An 18,092-nucleotide genomic window follows, 5' to 3' on the forward strand; every position below is an offset into this window, starting at 1 on the left:
TGCTCATGGCATGTTTACTACAAAATGAATACGATGTTTATTATAAAAGCTCCTTGGGGGAAATTTTCTCAAATAAGTATTGCTTCCAGGGGGTCCTTGTAATAATTTTATCCAACTGAAAATAATTTTACCAACTGAAACGAAGAATAACCATCTTTCCAAAACATAACATGAAACAAAAATATGCTTCATTTGCACATACGCAGGCATAAAACAATTTTTCCATTCCCATGTCTCTTTCTACAAAACTAATTTTGACATGAAGTTGAAATTGTCTAAGTCAAGCTTTCCAAACTCACAGCCTCCTATTCTTTTCAAGTAAAGTGATACTAATATAAATGTTAATATATATTTTTGGGGTATAGCAGGGGTCCCCAACCTCAGGACCACAGACCAATACCGGTCCCTGGCCTATTAGGAACAGGCCACACAGCAGAAGATGAGTAGCAGGAGAGCAAGCAAAGCTTCATCTATATTTACAGCTACTCCCCCCATTGGTGGCATTAACCCCTGAGCTCCGCCTCCTGTCAGATCGGCAGTAGCATTAAATTCTCGCAGGAGTGCAAATCCTGCTGTAAACTGCGCCTGAGGGATCTAGGTTGTACATTCCTTATGAGACTCTTAATGCCTGATGATCTGTCACTGTCTTCCATCACTCCCAGTTGGGACCGTCTAGTGAGTCTATATTATGATGAGTTGTATAATTATTTTTTTATATATTACAACGTAATAGTAATGGAAATAAAGTGCACAATAAGTGTAAAGTGCTTGAATCATTCCAAAATCATCCTCCCCATCCCCTTGGTCTGTGGAAATTGTCTCCCATGAAACCAGTCCCTGGTGCCAAAAAGGTTGGGGACCACTGCTCTACAGTAAATGCATGGAGTCCACAGTAAGTTGTTGCCAAAGCTTAGTAATCACTCTTTAACAGTAAAACTCTGCAGAATAAATTCACAATGAATGAGATGAGCCATTTACAAAAATAACACCTGAGAAGTGGTTTGGGAATGGGGAGGCTGTCATGTAATAAAAGAAAGTTGCACAAAAACAGGCTGGGTTATCTATAGCCTGCTGTGTCTGAAGGACGGATGAGCTACACAATGGCTGACATAGAGTCCATGAAAGGGAAAGCTGGATTATGAAAAACTATCAGTGTTTATTAAGTAGTTCCAAGAAATCCTAGTTGAGAACCAAATGTGGAGGAAATGGGTACAGGAAATAGTCTAATTACAAGAGAAGCAAAGCCTCTCTAGAGCCCCAACAGAACTTAGTCCCTCTAAGTCTATGCCCACCAGAAACTTCCAAATGACTTTCTAATTCAGTTTCCCAGGTTCCCTGGTCCTGGGAAGAGGTACCCTGGAGAGTAAACAGATATTCTAATTCTTGGAAAAGCACATCTACCCTGTAGGGTCATATCACACTCTATTGTATTATCCATTCCGCTATGTGAAGGCAAGGACTATATATTTTGTTCTCTCTTGTCTAAAGCACTGCTGGATAAATATCACTGACTGCATGAATGCATGGCGTCTCTTTAGTTGGTCACAGGAGTCTGGTTAGCTACAGAACTCTGAAAGCCTAGAGAACTATGAACCAAGGGATTAAGAAGGAGCTCCTTAGATTGTGATACTGAGTACACAGCACACAAAGATGACGAATGCCATCTTGTGAAGCTCTACTGCACAACCTTTCCTTTCCTAAAGCCAGCCCACTTTCCTCTAGTCTCTTTCTAAATTCATGCTCCTCTTACCCACTCTCTACTCACAGAGCTGACCTTAGAGTTGCTTTGTGCTTTCAGGTTTTGAAACTTTAACTTCCCAAACCAGCTCAGCCAGTTCCTCACCAATTCCTTGTTGGTGATCAGACCTACCATCTACCCAGTTTCCTAGGTGGTAAACACCTGGGAATCTTGTTACTTCCTCTCTCTCTACTGAGCCCCCATATGGACTCGCATTGGGTCTTATAAATTCAAGCTACTAAATACTTCAAAATCTATGCCCTCTTGTCCAAAAGCACTACTATACTTTTAATTTAGACCTGCATTACATTCTGCCTGAACTATCTAAATGGAATCAGAATTGATTTCATTCTTTCTAATCCAGAATGACCTTGCAAAATACAAATCTGAACACGCCATTTCTCAAGTACAGGACAGACTCCAATCTCTTGGCTTAGAAATTGTTTTGATCTGGCTCTCACTACCTATGCAGCTAACACCTTCAGTCTCTGATCCTTCCCAATGCATCCCATATTTCCCCCTTACCTAATTGTCCATCACTTCCCAACCATATCATGCTCCTGTATCTCTCTGCATTTGCACAGACTATTTCCTCCAAATGGAATGCATTGAGGAAAACCTCTAAAAAACCTTTAAAAAGCTGAAAACCTCTAAAAGACACTTTTCACATTATACTGTACTTTTTAAGTGGTTCTAGCTCTACTAAATTATGAGGTCAAAGTACCAGGCATGGTTATCTTTATACCAGTAACCCCTCTCCCACATCACTGCCCCCTCCCCCGCCACACAACTCCCTACTGCTGAGCCTGGTACACTACTTTGCTATCTTGCCTTTCTAATTGCCTTTTATCTATTTGATAAATAATGGCCATAAAGTTTAGGGAGTCACAGTTCACCAAGTATCCCACATAAAATATATAAAATAAATAACGGTGATAGTCTTAATGCAATTTTTGTATCTCCAAATTTTACACAATAAACACGTATCACTTTCATAATAAAAGAAAAAGTGCTAATGTCATCCTTACAATAAGATATATCCAAAGGTACAATTTAAGAAACCCAAAAATTCAAAACATAATCTTTTTAGTTCCTTAAATCTCAAGCTCATCTTACCTGAAGATTGGGATGTTGAGATTATTGCCTGAAGCAATGTATGGTGCTTTGATGTTATGGCAGAAGAGAATGAAAGTGAGCAGCAGATAGTCAATATGGGATCTATGAACTGGTAGAAATATAAGCGGCAAATTCGTCTAGCAAAGGGAAAAATGCCAAATTTAAAATTCAAATGTAAAATTCAATCACACTTTGCAACTGCATATTTGGCTAGAGTCACTCAAACACTGGCTAATTAGTGACTCACTCCTTAAAAACATTTTCCAATAATATGAACTCCCTTCAATGTAATACTTTTTGAGCTAAAAATAAGAGCAACTATAACAACAGAAATCAGTTGGGGGAAGAAGAGCAATCAAGAGTTCCAGTTGACCTATACATTTTCTGAGAAGCAGCTCTACTGATATAAAAAGAGCACAGGTTATGGAGTCAAGCTTGGATTGGTTTGAAATCCTGGGCAAGTCACTTATTATCTGCCACTTGAAACAACCTATTTATCTATCTGTGTCTCTGTTGCTTCATCTACAAAACAGAGATTGTTCTACCAGACTTTCAGGGTTGTTGGAAGGTAACTTACAAAAGGAATCCTGCATATTGCCGGTAAGTACTCCCATTTCTCCTCCCCAAAGACACAGCTACTGAAGTTACCACAAACAAGGAAAATCTTCCAAATGAGTTGAAATACACAACAGCACACGAGAACATTTCCACAAGAACTCTAAAAGCACTCTACAAATGAGGGGAAAACGGGGCAACAGATTCACAGAAATTCTTGCCTCAGTTGCAGCTTTGACCATCTCAAGTTGACCTTTGTGAATCTGAATGTTCCAAAAGAAGCTGTTGAACAGTTTTAACAGCACCCACCCAGTCAGTCTGAAACAAAGTACAAACAAAAAACATAAATATACACACATATATTTTTACATACAAGTATATACAGTTGACTTCTGTCTACTTAAATTTCTAGACCTACAACCTAAAAGTACTTGTAAATGACTTTGTGTGTGTGTTTACATGTGCGCATGTGTATCTGAATTGCTGGATTAGACCTAACTTTATATACATATACTACTTACAGAAGTATCCATTTATTATGGACTACAATCACATATCACTCTAATAATACTTTATACTGCAGAAGCAAATGACCAAGGCAAACTAATATTTAGTGAGCAGAATGATGCCTCTGATGCACGCAAACCACTCCTTTTATGACTCGGTTATGTGAAAGTTGGTTCACAACTAGTCTAGATGAGCAGATGTCAATTGTAATACACTGGCTGCTATCAATTAACAGAGATGAAGGCACCTTCAAGCCTAACACAGCGCTACTGTGCATAAAAGCTGAATAAGAATATAAACAAGAGTTTAATATCAGGATTCATTAAAACTTCTTTTGGACAAAGAGAGCTGTGCTAGGAAGTTCAATAATTCAGTCTTATTTGCTCAAATCATCATGGCTTTAATTGAAAGCTTTTTGCCTTGCTTTTTAATACCTGATCATTGTTGGTGAGACAGTGGCCACCATTTCTTGAAGAATCCTTCTTGCCTTCTTTTTCACTTTGTTAAGGGCTTTTGATTGTTGCTGGACAGAACCATCAGGGTTTAATTCAGCAGCCACTTCTGCAATTGCCTCTTGTACTCTGGTACGAAAATGGAGAGACAACGTAACTGGTTCTCTACTACATTCTATATTCAGTATTTTCTAAACTGCAGTTGTAAATCCCCAAACAAAACGTATGTTCTCTTTGAAATGTGGTAATATGAAAGAATAAGCTCAAGCTAGAGGTGCTCTTTCTGGCTATTAAAGACACTGGCTCCTATCAATTAACAGAGATAGGAGAGATAGGGATATTCACTGATATTCCTAAATCAATGAATCTCTGAGGATCTGGAAAGCAGACTGAAGAATTTAATTCAAATGTACTGGGTGACAACTATGTGAATTTGAATGTTCCCATTAAAGTGTGAGAGACACAAAATTGCATTCTAGCAGAAGAGAGTAAAGGAAAGGTTATCCTTTTAGGCGTATAATTCAGAGGTATCCAAAACTCTACTACCAAATTAATGTGTGATTTTTCTTTTGAAGACCTAATTTACTATTAACTCTATTGTGACTCCATTAGTAAAACTATACATAAAACTCTGGGAGGGATCAAAAAGGGACATAAATATTTATAAATATTTTTTCAACTCAAACCAGTAATGTTTAAAAGACACAGCTCAAGATCAAAAGAGCACAGCACATGGTAATAAGCAGTGAGATTAAAGGAAACATTTAATCCAGTTTTATAAATCTTCCAGTTGACTTAGCGAAAAAAGCATGAGGTTCAACCTCCTTCAACCACTTCTAAGATCCCAGTTACTAGTCAAAACATCTGGATGAAATAAACATACTTGAAGGTTTTAGCAAAAAAAGAGAATATATAATAATCTAAGAGTTTCAAACAATTGTGTTTTCTCCCACTGGTGTTGAATTTGGACTAGTGAAGTAGAGCAAAATTCCGCATAGCCCCACATTTCACTAATACAAAAAGACCAATACCAAAGGACATGAATGTACCCCAAGTCTATTTCTTAAAAAGCATTAATTGCATTCTGGCCAGGAATATTTCCACAAGTCATTGCCATGTCTGATGCATCTTCATTATCAACTACTCACTCATTCATTCAAGAAGTATTTCTTGAGTATGTACTACGTGCCATCCCTGTTCAGGCCTTAACAAACATAACACAGAATCTGCAAAGGACTCTTGAGAAGTCAAAGCAGCCTTTTAATTCGCCCTGGTCTCCTGTTCCCCAAATCCAAGTAGACCTCTAAAACCGGCCATACCAATGAGGCCAGTATTCTAGAATAAACATTCTAGAGCATGGGAGTTTGGAACACCTTCACCCAAACTCCCACACTGTAGAATGTTTATTTCCCCTTCCACCTGAGTTCCAGTCAGTCTCTACCATTTGTAACCAAGCTCCTGTGAGAGCAAAGGCAGTATCTCATTCTCTTAAGATTTCTAGCAATGACTTTCTAGTACAAGAATTTCTACCTAGGTACTCAGTAACTGGCAACAATATCAAACTGATTTCTCTTTTGGCTATAAAATAGGAAATACAGTGTCTCCAACATTTATATTATAGAAAACAGAGAAATATATGCATCTGGAAATACATGCATCTCTGAACTCCTACTTGCCTTTCATGTTTTAGAAACCCATTTAATTATTAATCCACAAAACAAGAACGCTATTCCCACATGGCACTGTCACCAAAGCATCTGTTCTCCTTAGTTTCCTTTGGAGCTTAACATTTAATGTTTGGAAATGTGAACACTTCTTGAGACATAGTCCCAAAGAAACTAAAGGTTACTAAGGAGAATTACTTCCCCCTCCCACTCCTACCACCCATCCCTGCCTCTGCCCACCTTTACACCTATGCCCCGCCCTTACCTACTGCTGTTCAGCACATTTTCAGTCACGTTGGTGGCAAACATGCCCTTATGCACATCTCGCTCTTGAATAAAAAGAACATAAGAAAGGCATCTTGCAAGCCATCCCCGGTGTCTGTAATGTGAAAATGATTTAGCAGAAACGTATTATAGGTACACCTAAAACAAGTTGCTTAAATTATAAACCAATTTTGCGCCCATTAAAAACAAGGCCTAATGTCATCTATTTCTGAGACTTAGGGTTCTCCTATAACAAATTCTCCTTAGTCACTCAGAATGCTGTGCAGCCAATTTTATTAATGTACTCACAGCTAAAGCTGAAACTTGGAATTTGTGTATTAATGTTTGAATAGTGTTACTGTGCTGAATAACCCTATATAAAAACAAAAGAAATAAGAACATTTGGCTTTATTAGTACGATTAAAAGGCAAAAATGTGTAATGCTATATATAAGCTATATCTATTCTGATACACCATACAGTTTATAGTTATAGCTATGGGCTACAAAAAGATAAATTTGGAGGCAGGGCATAGTAGCTCACACCTGAAATCCCAGCACTTTGGGAGGCTGAGGCAGGCGGATCGCCTGAGGTCAGAAGTTTGAGACCAGCCTGGCTAACATGGTGAAACTCTGTTTCTACTAAAAATACAAAATATTAGCCTGGTGTGGTGGCACATGCCTATAATCCCAGCTATGCTGGAGGCTAAAACAGAAGAATCGCTTGAACCTGGGAGGCAGAAGTTGCAGTGAGCCCAGTGAGCCGAGATGGAGCCATTGCACTCCACCTTGGGCAACGAGAGCAAAACTCCATCTCCCTCTCCCTCCCCCAAAAAGATAAATTTGGAAGTCTTTTCCTATGACTAAAGGCTAATTTTTTTTTATTGTCATAGTTTTTTTTTTTCCTAAGATAATCAATGACTTTCTAATTGAACTGACAAGGCTAATCAGTTGAAAGAAGTCAAGCACGATCTAAATATTTGTGCTCTGGGCTAATGAAGCCAGAATTTCTCTTTTTTAACCCCTCTACATTTTAAATATACCTGAGGAACAGAATATATTCCTGTCAGTAACAAATGACTATGTGGTATTTAGATGAGAGGATGGAGAGATGAGTTTCAGAATAAGAATACTATAAGCTTTCATTATATAATAATTTGAAACCATTTGTAATAACTATATAATGCCACATTATCATTATCAATTCAGTAACTCTGAAAAGACCCAGAATGCCCTCAATTGAGAAAAACTAATTTGAGGGAGAATTGTTTATGAATCACCTATTTCATCATCTCTCCTTCCTGCCATTCTCTTTCTTCCTCCTTTCCTTTGTGTAAATCTTCCAAAAATTTGGCCCAGTATGTTAAACATTAATCCTAAATTTTTCCTTCAGCCAACATTTTCAGAAATATTACTGGAATGTACAAAGTCCAAGCTCTCTATGAAATCCCTTTGCAACTGACTGTAAGCATTGTGTGTTGTGTACATGTGCATAAGTGTCAGAGTGACAGAGTGTGTGACCGTACGTGAGTGTGTAAAAATGTTTTAGGCTTTGCTTCACATAATACACATTAGAATTAAATAGCTGAACATGCAGCTTATTTCATTGAATCGTTTCATACTGCCTAGTCATCATAGCAAATGCTATTTTCCTTAACTGTCTCTAATTGAGGGCAAGAAACAACCCACTTGGCTTTACATATAAAATATCTACTTACACGTAAGGAAGAGAAGTCTCTATTAGATCCCTTTTCTTAGAATCTTATCATCTTATCAAAAACAAATTCAACACCAAAGTCTCTCCCCCTCCTTTAAATTTAAATTTAAAAGAGAGACCAGCAACCTGGGGATGGGAAAGACATGCTCACGTCTTAGACTTAAGTTCTATTTTTCAAAAGTTTACTACAAATGCAAGTATTATCGTTCTCATGTGTGATCTAATCATCAAATTATGAGAATTAATTTCATAAAGGCTTCAAGTAGTTGATTTCTTGCACGAATTCTCATAGAATTTCAAGTATTTCTCACCATCTGAGTCGACCTGCCTGCCTACTCCAGGTATCTACTCTTAGAATTACAAGGATGGCTAGCATTTGGCTACTGATTCTCTTGCCTCACAGATATTCACACAAACTTTCAACCCCCCTTCTTCGTCCCCTTGCCTAGAGTCAGATCAAACAAAGGCCCTTTTCTCTCACACTGGTACTTACAACCCATCCCATGTGATGGGAAATTGTAAGAATTCTATGTAAAGTCTTGGGTAAATAATAAATCAAAGGGCATTTGCTCAATAGAACAATGTCTTCTAACACTTTACAGATTGGGCAGATCAATAATTTATACTTTTTCTGAAGTATTAAATAGTTATAATAAATCATAAGAGATTCAAACCTACTGGTCTCCTCAGACAAATATTTCCCACATTTTGGCATACTTCATATCCAAAAATCAACATAAGAACAAGTCAAAGAACACTCTAAGTGGCATCTACACTCTCATGAAAATATTTATAACTACAGAAGTGGTAACAGTAATAGTTCTCTCTGTGGCTATACTGCTTCCAATTTTCAGATAAAGCCTCTTGTGTCAGAAATTCATATTTCTGTTAACTCATATTCTATTAACTCTCAATAACTCAAAGCACTTCAGCTTAAAGTGTGTTAACTGATTATTAAGTTTTTCTTTTGAGATGTATTAAAAACACAAGAAATTTCTTTTTACCTTGTGTGAGTTTCATTGATATAAATAACATTCCGCAAACCCAAAGACGGGATACTGGGGTTGAAAAATTTGTCCTATATAAAACAAAGTAAATGTAGACATAAATACACAACTAGATTGATGGTAAAGAGCTCTCATTACCAGTTCTTGATGACTTTAATATTATGCATAAAAACAGACATTGCCTCAAAAATCTAAGTGAAGAAAAATGTTTGATTGAAAAATACTTTTTAGCCTTCGAAGAAAGTCATAAACTCAAAATTAATCTTAAAAACCTTAAAACCAAAGGAAATAATACCCCTTCCTTCTTGACTCCTCATCTCCCCCCTGAAAGAACTGAAGCTACAGGAATGTCAAGATTTCAGTTTTTCCAAAATACAAAGATCATGCTAAGTACTATACAGTTATTGTTTCTTACTACATCTCCCAAAAATCCTGACACATAAGAGTTATTAACATCATTTTATAGGTGAAAAACTAAGGTTGGCAGAGGTTTAGAATTCAATCTTATGTCTTGCTCCAAAGAGTATGGTCTTTCTATTAACCCTGAATAACTGTCCACTTAATGAGAAATCGTATGTCTACTGGTCACCCTCTGTACACGTGATCTTGAAAGATAATCCAGAGATAGCTTTGCTGAAAAGATAGTCTACAGCACAATTCACCCAGCACAATTACCTAGTCACACAGGTTATAAGCCACCTTTATCGATATGGGCAAAAAAGTAACTGTTCCACACTGAAATGCTGAGAAAGCATAATGTTCCCTCAACAAAAAATATAAAAATACTTAAGTGGAATCTCTTTAGAGAAAAGGAAAATAGGATTTCAGAGAAAAGATAGCAAATATCATAAAGTTACCAATAAAAATATTTTTAAATAAATGATTTTAAATGATCATGTCACGGAAGTTATTCAAGATCAAGTTCAGCCCCACCAGGTACAATAGTTAGGCAAAAATCAATCGTCTGTTGTACTATCTACCCTTACTCTAAACCATCACCATCACCCAATAATTTCTTATACTCTCTGACTTAAGAACACATTGTAGTTATTGTTTTCAGTAAACATTCAAAATTAGAATTAGACTAGAGTCAGGTCTAAAAAGAAAAGCCACATAACATTTTGTTTAAATCTTGATTTCAAGTGGCTTATTAATCTGAACCAGCTTTACTCCTAGACTAGAAATTTCTAGGACCCTTCAATTCTACCAAATTCTTGCAACAATGCACTTGTGGTTTAAGAGAAGCAATATTTATAACAAGACATTCTAGAGCAGACCTGAACATTTAACACAAATTGCTTGGGTTCCACACAATTCTCTCCCACGTCAGTAAACCCCTTTATCCCAGACTCAGAATTCTACTTTCTGCGAGCCAACCTGGAGTAGAAAATTCACACAGCACAATTACCTAGTCACAGAGGTTATAAGCCACCTCTATAAATGGCAGGCACTTAAATGGCAGAATTTCTACATCCCAATAACTGGATCCCAGAGAGAACGTACTATCCAGAAACGACTTTTAAAAGGCAATTCTACCGCCTTTGATATAACCACATGAAATTCTATGTTCCTGTGCTAACTTGATCTTCTTTTCAACTACCATCAAAACTCTACCTCTCACCCACTTGACTCTTCTCAAAGACTACACCGTAACGCAGAAGATATTGCATGGCTCATGTTTTTTCACCAAAATACAAACAATAAACCCATATACACTCTCTAAAATCTTCATCCTAAGATTTTAGGTGATGATCCTTCACTATCACAAAGTCAGAGGACACCTTCCATTAGCCAAGGCTCAGAGCAAAGCCACAGCTTTAACTTCTTCTTCGGTCCCATTATCTTTCTTCTCTTGCTAGGATTTTAATGTTAAGTGCTAAAGTTCAATACCTAAAAGTTCATGAAGGTTCCCACTAACTCCTGGGAAGAATTAACTGAAAGTAAGATCTACTCTCCCCTTTAAAATCCTACTAAAACCTCAAAGGAACTAGAATGTTATCTAGTATCAATTATGGAACCTATATTTACTACATAAATGAATGGAAAGAAAAAGTGTGCCACCATCTTTACTTGAAATATTTGGTTCATAAACATGAGTCTCTATTAGGAAAGTGAATTTAGTAGAATAAGACCACCCACTACAAAGTTGGAAATCATATTTCATGCTGCGCATTAAGGCCAACAAGCAGTAAGATTCTTACCCAGCTCTGGGGAGTGCAGGAGTAACAACATCTTCCAACAAATGGCCTTTTCCGACTCATTAGGCTTTCTTTCCATTTTAAAGTTGCAGATCTGAAGACGGTAGGTCTAAAACCACACTCACCCTGACAAACATTAAGCAAAAAAAAAAATAGTGTCTAAATGGCAAGAGAATATTCGTCTACATGATCGCAAAAACTAAAGTATTTTGGACAGAAGAAAGACTTATGGCATATTCTTCTTTTGGACACGGTGATTTGCATTTAAGTACTCCCTCCATGATCAACACTTGGGTAAAAACTTACCACATAAGCAAAAGTTGAGCACCCAAGAATAGTAATAGCTACACACTGAAGGCAGCGTTCAAAAATTTAAAAACTAAATTGTAGAAAGTTAAACAGACTTTCGACAGCAAGACAAATATATTCAGACTCCTGGATCTCTATGCTACAATTAACCTTACTCCCTTTTAAACCACACACTCCCACTACAGAACTATAAAGACCTAACATAATGAGCAAGATTTTACAATTTCACAATATAGGTCACATTACATTGAAATAGAAAAAACAATCCAAGAAAATATATGCCTGTTAGATTTGAATTCATACTATAATTTCCTATTTTTAATTTTTTAAAGTTTACTTCTATTATAAAACCCATACTTTTTAAGTAAACCCATGGAAAGTACATACTAAGAAAGAAAGAAAAAAAAAAAAAAAACTAACTTGACCAAAAACTACTACAGTGTTTTTTTTCCCTATGCAAAAGGATCGTTTCGTTTTCAAACATAATCAGTGTATTTAAATTTTCTACCCATTTTTTCTTCCCAACATAATGCCATAAAATTTTTTATTAGGCTTCATAAAGATACCAGGTTCTGTAGCTATTAATCTCTCATTATTATGTTGCTGCCAGTATTTGCACCTTCATAAACATTATTAAGATGAACATTTTTAGGCTGAATGCTCTTAACCCTTATCCTAAACTTACCCATTCCTCACTTGTGTGCTTGCATCGACCAACACTGTATTCTGATGAATTTGGCAGATAAGAAACATCTATTGTACCAAGGGTCAGTGCAGATTCATCCATGTCACAAACTGTAATTCCAAAATCATGTGCTAAAAAAAAAAATATATGTACCATTTAAATTAGCAAGGAATTGAGAGAGTAAATACCAGAACTCAAAATTCTGATTTCTACTTTACTTTGCTCCATAATGGGATATCAAATGAACTGATAGACTCGAACCACGTTGAGTCACAATGTAAAAACTGACTTTGATGTGTTTATATGAACACAGGCTGCCCTGACTAGAAAAAAAAAAAAATCAACATTTGTATCCTAAGACTTCCTGAATATGTAAGGATACAACATTGTATCCTTAGACTTTCCAAACAAAATAGCTATTACTAGTCATTTGTAAGTGTAACTAAAAGCTTATTTTTATTTCATTTTCGTTAATATTTGAATAGTTCCTGGCAGAATGAAGGCATGTTTATTTAATTAAGGCAATTAGGGCATGCCTTAAGTTCCCCCACTTAAATTGAATTAAGATCGCAATTTTCCTGTGATGGCCTAAAAGAAATATTTTCACTTTTAATACAAAGGTAATACAAAGCTACAAAGCTCTGAAAGAAAAGTACACTATTTTGAAAAATCGGATGTCTAAGTTTTCATCCTTTTCGATAAGCTTTTTTCTACCCTAAGGAAAAAGGTTCACTGAAAGTAAACTCCTAGAATAGATATGAACCCAAAATATAAAACCTCTCTAACATAATCTCTAGTCTCAAATTATTTCAGCTTTTGCCTGTTTCTCACCTGGCCTAAAATCATTTCATTAAAATCCTGAAGGGTCACGTCGAGATTAACAGTGTTCCTTTGGAAGGCATATTCGGATTTCTTTACAATCCCCACATGGGTTTGCTACAATCACTGCTATTCTCGGCATAACTACCTACGTCCTCAACAATTTAACGTAAGTACAAGGTAACATAATAGGCCAAGGGAGAGAATAAAGCAATGCACCTGGGATGAAAGTTCTTCTGTATCATAAAACCTCAGGACTCAGCTATCAGTTCCGGGTGCAGAATGTCTATACAACAGTGGAGCCGCTGCTGCCTGCGAAAACGAAGAGGGGATGAGGGGAGGAAAAAGAGACCAACTTGTGCCAACAGGAAGTCCACGTTTTGCACTTCCTCCCCACAGTTCGCTCAAGGTCAAGGAGTAAAAAAAGCAATACCCCAGAGGTACCAGCCAGTAGGCGCTGAGGGAAGCAGACTGGAGGATCTGAAAAAGGCAGAGGCTGGGAGACCAGCTCTGAGGCTTAAATCTTCCACTGCTTACCATCTGTGATTTTTTTACTAACACAAGCTAGCTAACTTCTAATGCCTTGGTTTTCCCATCTGGAAAATGGGCATAATGATAGCTCTTACCTCTTGGGTTGCTGAGAGGACTGAATAAATACGAACAAAGGATCTACCACAGGGTGGAACACACAGTGAGCGCTCAGTCGAATCAATGGTGACGCTATCATTAATTATTTTCAGCACACTGACTGCTCTCAGAGCACCCCTGCTGCCTCAATGTCCCCCAGGGACTCAGGCGGGCTGGCTGGCGGCGCCTCCGCGCGTGCACATGCTTAGGGGGCTGAGTCCATAAGGACTCCTTCCTCCCCAGCGGAACCCATGCCCCAGCCTGGTCACCCCGGGAGAACTGAATCCTACCCCTACCCCTGCACGAGCCCAACCCATTTCTCAGGGAGAAGCCTGGAGCTCGGAGGACAGGGAAAAAGGGATAGGACTGCCCCAGCAACTTGCAGGAGTCGCACCAGCTCCACGCACCTGTCCCGGCGCTCCAGGCCCGAGCAGCCTCCCGCAGCCTGTACCCGCCCTCGCGGCTCGCACCCCAGCAGCTCCGGCTTCGGTTGCTGCAGCTGCCTGCACTTCAAGCCCCGGCCAGTGACTGCTGCAATAGCGCGCCCTGATGACGCAATAGGCGCGCGGGATTGATGCTGGGCCTCCGGCGAGCCAGCGTCGGGGGCGGGGCCCGGCCTGTGGGCCTCGGGGAGCGTGCGTGGATCTGAGAGTAGAAAGTGCGCACTCGAGTGTGCGTGCCTGTGTGTGGCTAAAGATAGTGTGTGAGCGCCCGGACAGATGGTTACACTGCCTAGGCCTTGCGTGTGTGAGTGTGTGTGGGTATGTCATTCTGCTTTGTGTGAATTCAGCTTATCTGGGAGCTTGACCCTCTTCAAGGCTCTATTGGAAGTGTGTGCGTGGGCTGTCCGCTTATGTGTGTGGTCTTTTTATGAGACCTGTAAGACTCTGCAGGATTTATTACGAATGAGAGAGGCAGGGATTGCAAATGGTCATGTTGTGTAATTTCTACAAAAGTGGCTGAGTGCCTTTTCCTTTAAGGAGGAGAATGAGATGTAAAGTGAAGCAAATAAGACTTACAGGATAAAAAGCCTCCGTTAGACAGGAGAAATAAGGGTTTTTTTTTTTTCCTTTGGACTGTATGTTGCACATCATGTAAAATATAGTAAATAATAATGTATTACACTTTTCAAAATCGCTAAGAGTATGTTTCAAAAGTTCTCACCATGAAAACTGAGAAATAGGTAGATGTGCTAATTAGCTTGATTCAGTTATTCCACGTTGTATTCATAATGTGGAATAACTGAATCAAGCTAATTATAACATTGCTTTGTACCACAGAAATATATGCAACTATTTAATTCATTTACAATATAATTTTTAAAAAGTGGCTTTTAGGAGTCTGAATTCAAATTGGCCTACCCTTAGCCCTTGAAACAAATTAACACTGAACATGAAAAGGCTCTTTCACAATATTTGTCACGCCATTGACAAGGCCAGTGATTATCAAGAGATTAGCAATTTAGAAGGAAAAAGATAAACTTTTTTAGCTGAGGGTGGTGGCACACGCCTGTAGTCCCAGCTGCTCAGGAGGCTGAGGTGGGAGGATTGCTGAAGCCTGGTAGGCAGGGGTGGCTGTGAGCCAAGATCACGCCACTGCACTCCAGCCTGGGTGACAGCGAGACCTGTCTCAAAAACTAATAAACTTTTACATGCACTCAAGCAACATTCAGTATGACCGAGGATCTGGGAATACAAAGATGATTAAAGCATATGCCCTTCCCTCAAGCCTCCGCCACCTCTCCTTGTCCTTCCTACACTCACTAATCCTAATTCCCTATTCAATACAAATCTTCATGCATATCCACCTGGAAAAAAATCCCCATAGGCCTGGAATATAATAAAGCCTCCACACAGAGGTCTCTGCTATTCCCTCTTCTCCAACAGAAGCCTTACACTTCCTTTCTGATTGTTCTTAGACAAGCCATGGGCACTTCTCCTCCTAATTCTGCTCATACTGTTCTCCCTGAAATTCTACAGTTCCTTCCTGAACTAGTTCTTCAAGCCTTCCCTAATGTCTCCAACCCTCAATAACCACACCTGTGATATCTCAAACATGTGCTACGATACCACACCTTGGATCTTTCTCAATTTCTGTCTTCTAGAAGATTACAAACACATTATGTCAGTGACTTGCCTCAGTCTCTTAGTTGATACCAAAGTCTCTTGTTTTTATGGTAAGCCCTCAATAAATACTTGTTGGGGCTAAGGAACAATTAAAAAAAATTCCTTCTCTTGAATTTTCTTGTACCTCTATGTATAAATCTGCCCCAAAATGCAAATGTCCTCCTCTTTTGAAACAATCCGAAACAATGGGAGTAGATACTCATTTTTTAAAAAACAGATTTTGAGCTTCTTGAGGTCAAAGACCCTGTCTTTAGTCAACCCACACACATAATCTTAGCAATAAGCACAGACCTAAATACTCGAGCACTTTATGCTGACTAGTCAGGAAGATGAATTTTAATCCCAAAATATTATGAAATATTGTGTACAGGTTATTGGCCCCTGACAAGGAAAAAAGAAAGAGGGGAGAAAACAGGGAAAAGTCTTAGGGTTTGAAGTCACTACTAAAGAGAAACTAAGAACAATTGCACTAGAGAGAATACCACAGGAATTTTAAAATGTAAGCCAAAGGGAAAAATGGATCATCTTACATAAAAGTCATTTTGCAATGTCCTTTGCAAAGCGTTACTGTCGAGGAGACGTATATTGCAATGTCAGATGTTTCATGTTACTTAATGAGAATTGTTTTGGAAATAATTGACACCCTTGACAATCTGTTTTATGAAGAGAACCACAGTAATTTATAGCAATCCAGCCTAGCCAGCTAAGGTGGAGCAACAGGACTGAATTTACTCTCCTGCCTAAAACAACTAAAAACAAAAACAAACAGGTGTATATAAGACAATGACTTTTCAAGATTGTGCTGGACAGTGGTCCCTGAGGAGAGAAAACAAATGAGGTGAGCCCTATCATTGCCTTGATTTACTGACTAGAGGGAGCAGCCCAGGCTGCAGTACAAAGAGGGGAATCCAGGAAGAGCTAGGCAGAAGCCCTGAGTTGTGGAGACAGAACTGGGAGAGCAGGAAGAGCAGGGAGGCCAAAGCAGCTAGAATTGGTAGTCCTATATCAGAGATGAGAAAGCTACACAGAGAAAAAAGAATATGTGGAAATCTACAACAGAGCTCACTTCTGCTGATTAGAGAATGTGTGTGAGCAAGCTTACCTAAGGCCAGGAAATAATTATCTATGAAGAAAAGAGAGAGCAATAACTAAATCTTACACAGGATAGGAAATTAACCCTGCTCCCAAAAGGCAGAATAGAAAGATACCCAGTGATCATAAAGGACCAGAAATAGTACCGGATCCTGGCACCCAGGCTGGAAAACCTCATAATTCACAACTCAAATGGTTTTGTTTGAGTAATGGGGCAAAATTAGCCCTAATGTAAATACTACTCTGATTCTAAGAAATCTTAAAAGTCAGCCCCCAAAGGATTAAGCTGTTTTTAAGAACAAAGTGTCTCAGAGTAAAACACAAAAATATTTATAGGAAATTAAAAATAACCAACACCTAACAAGGTAAAATTTGCAATGTCTGGAATCACATCAGAATTATCAAGCATGCAAAAAGAAGCAGGAAAGTAATGAGAAAAAAAAATCAACCAATTGAAAGCATCCCAGAAATGACAAAGATGATAAAATAAGAGAACAAGGACATTAAGAAAGTAATTATGATTGTATTCAATGTGTTCAAAAATAGAAAAAATAGACTGAACATGGGAAGTAGAGATGTGAAAAATCTTTTTTCTTTAAAAAAGACACAAACCAAACACATAGGAGATAATAAAATCACTGAGATTTTTAACACACACACGCACACACACACAAAGGATTAATAGGATAGACATTACTAAAAAAAGAAACAGTAAAAAACATGAAAGCATTGTGATAAAAACTATCCAAAATGAAACACTGGGTGAAGAAAAAGACTGAAAATAAAAATAAACAGAGTATCAGTGTGCCTAGTATACATGCAATTGTAGTCCCTGAAAAACATGAGAAATATGAGGTGAGAATAGATTAGGGAGGACAGAAAAAAGTATTTGAAGAAACAATCGATGAAAACTTTCCAAATTCGACCAAAACTATAAACTCATAAACCCAAAAAGCTCAACAAAGTCAGTAGAAACGTGAGGAAAACCATACCAAGAAACATCATGTTCAAAATGTGTAAAACCATTGATAAAGAGAAAACCTTAAAAGCTATTAGAGAGAGAGAAAAAAGACATTACTGTACAGAGGAACAAAGATAAGAATGACAGAAGGTTTCTCACCAGAAAAATACAAACCAGAAGATGGTGGAGCAGCATTATAAGTACTGAATGAAAAACCTATCAATCTAGAATTCTTTTATATTAATATATAACATGTA

General features: G+C 38.0%; 1 protein-coding gene across 6 annotated transcripts in view; it reads right to left on the reverse strand.

Moving 5' to 3' along the window:
- GPAM (glycerol-3-phosphate acyltransferase, mitochondrial) overlaps positions 1-18,092 on the reverse strand; it is a 63,953-nt gene that overhangs the window by 19,208 nt on the left and 26,653 nt on the right. For 2 of the 6 annotated variants that reach the window (XM_032281610.1, XM_032281611.1), the window contains 9 exons: positions 13,249-13,341; positions 12,429-12,533; positions 12,211-12,341; positions 11,220-11,342; positions 9,016-9,089; positions 6,298-6,411; positions 4,351-4,497; positions 3,631-3,727; positions 2,855-2,991 (listed from right to left, as the gene is read on the reverse strand). In XM_032281610.1, the coding sequence (XP_032137501.1) occupies positions 2,855-2,991; positions 3,631-3,727; positions 4,351-4,497; positions 6,298-6,411; positions 9,016-9,089; positions 11,220-11,342; positions 12,211-12,341; positions 12,429-12,438 (833 nt within the window). In that variant the 5' untranslated portion in view covers positions 12,439-12,533; positions 13,249-13,341. Of the gene's footprint in view, positions 1-2,854; positions 2,992-3,630; positions 3,728-4,350; positions 4,498-6,297; positions 6,412-9,015; positions 9,090-11,219; positions 11,343-12,210; positions 12,342-12,428; positions 12,534-13,248; positions 14,005-14,063; positions 14,584-18,092 lie in introns of those variants that run through there. The other 4 variants (XM_032281612.1, XM_032281615.1, XM_032281613.1 and 1 more) reach the window with 4 other exon arrangements.

The sequence above is a fragment of the Sapajus apella genome, unplaced genomic scaffold (assembly GCF_009761245.1).
Source record: "Sapajus apella isolate SASKATOON/1434 unplaced genomic scaffold, GSC_monkey_1.0 scaffold13, whole genome shotgun sequence".
In the NCBI taxonomy this organism is placed as follows: Eukaryota; Metazoa; Chordata; class Mammalia; order Primates; family Cebidae; genus Sapajus; species Sapajus apella.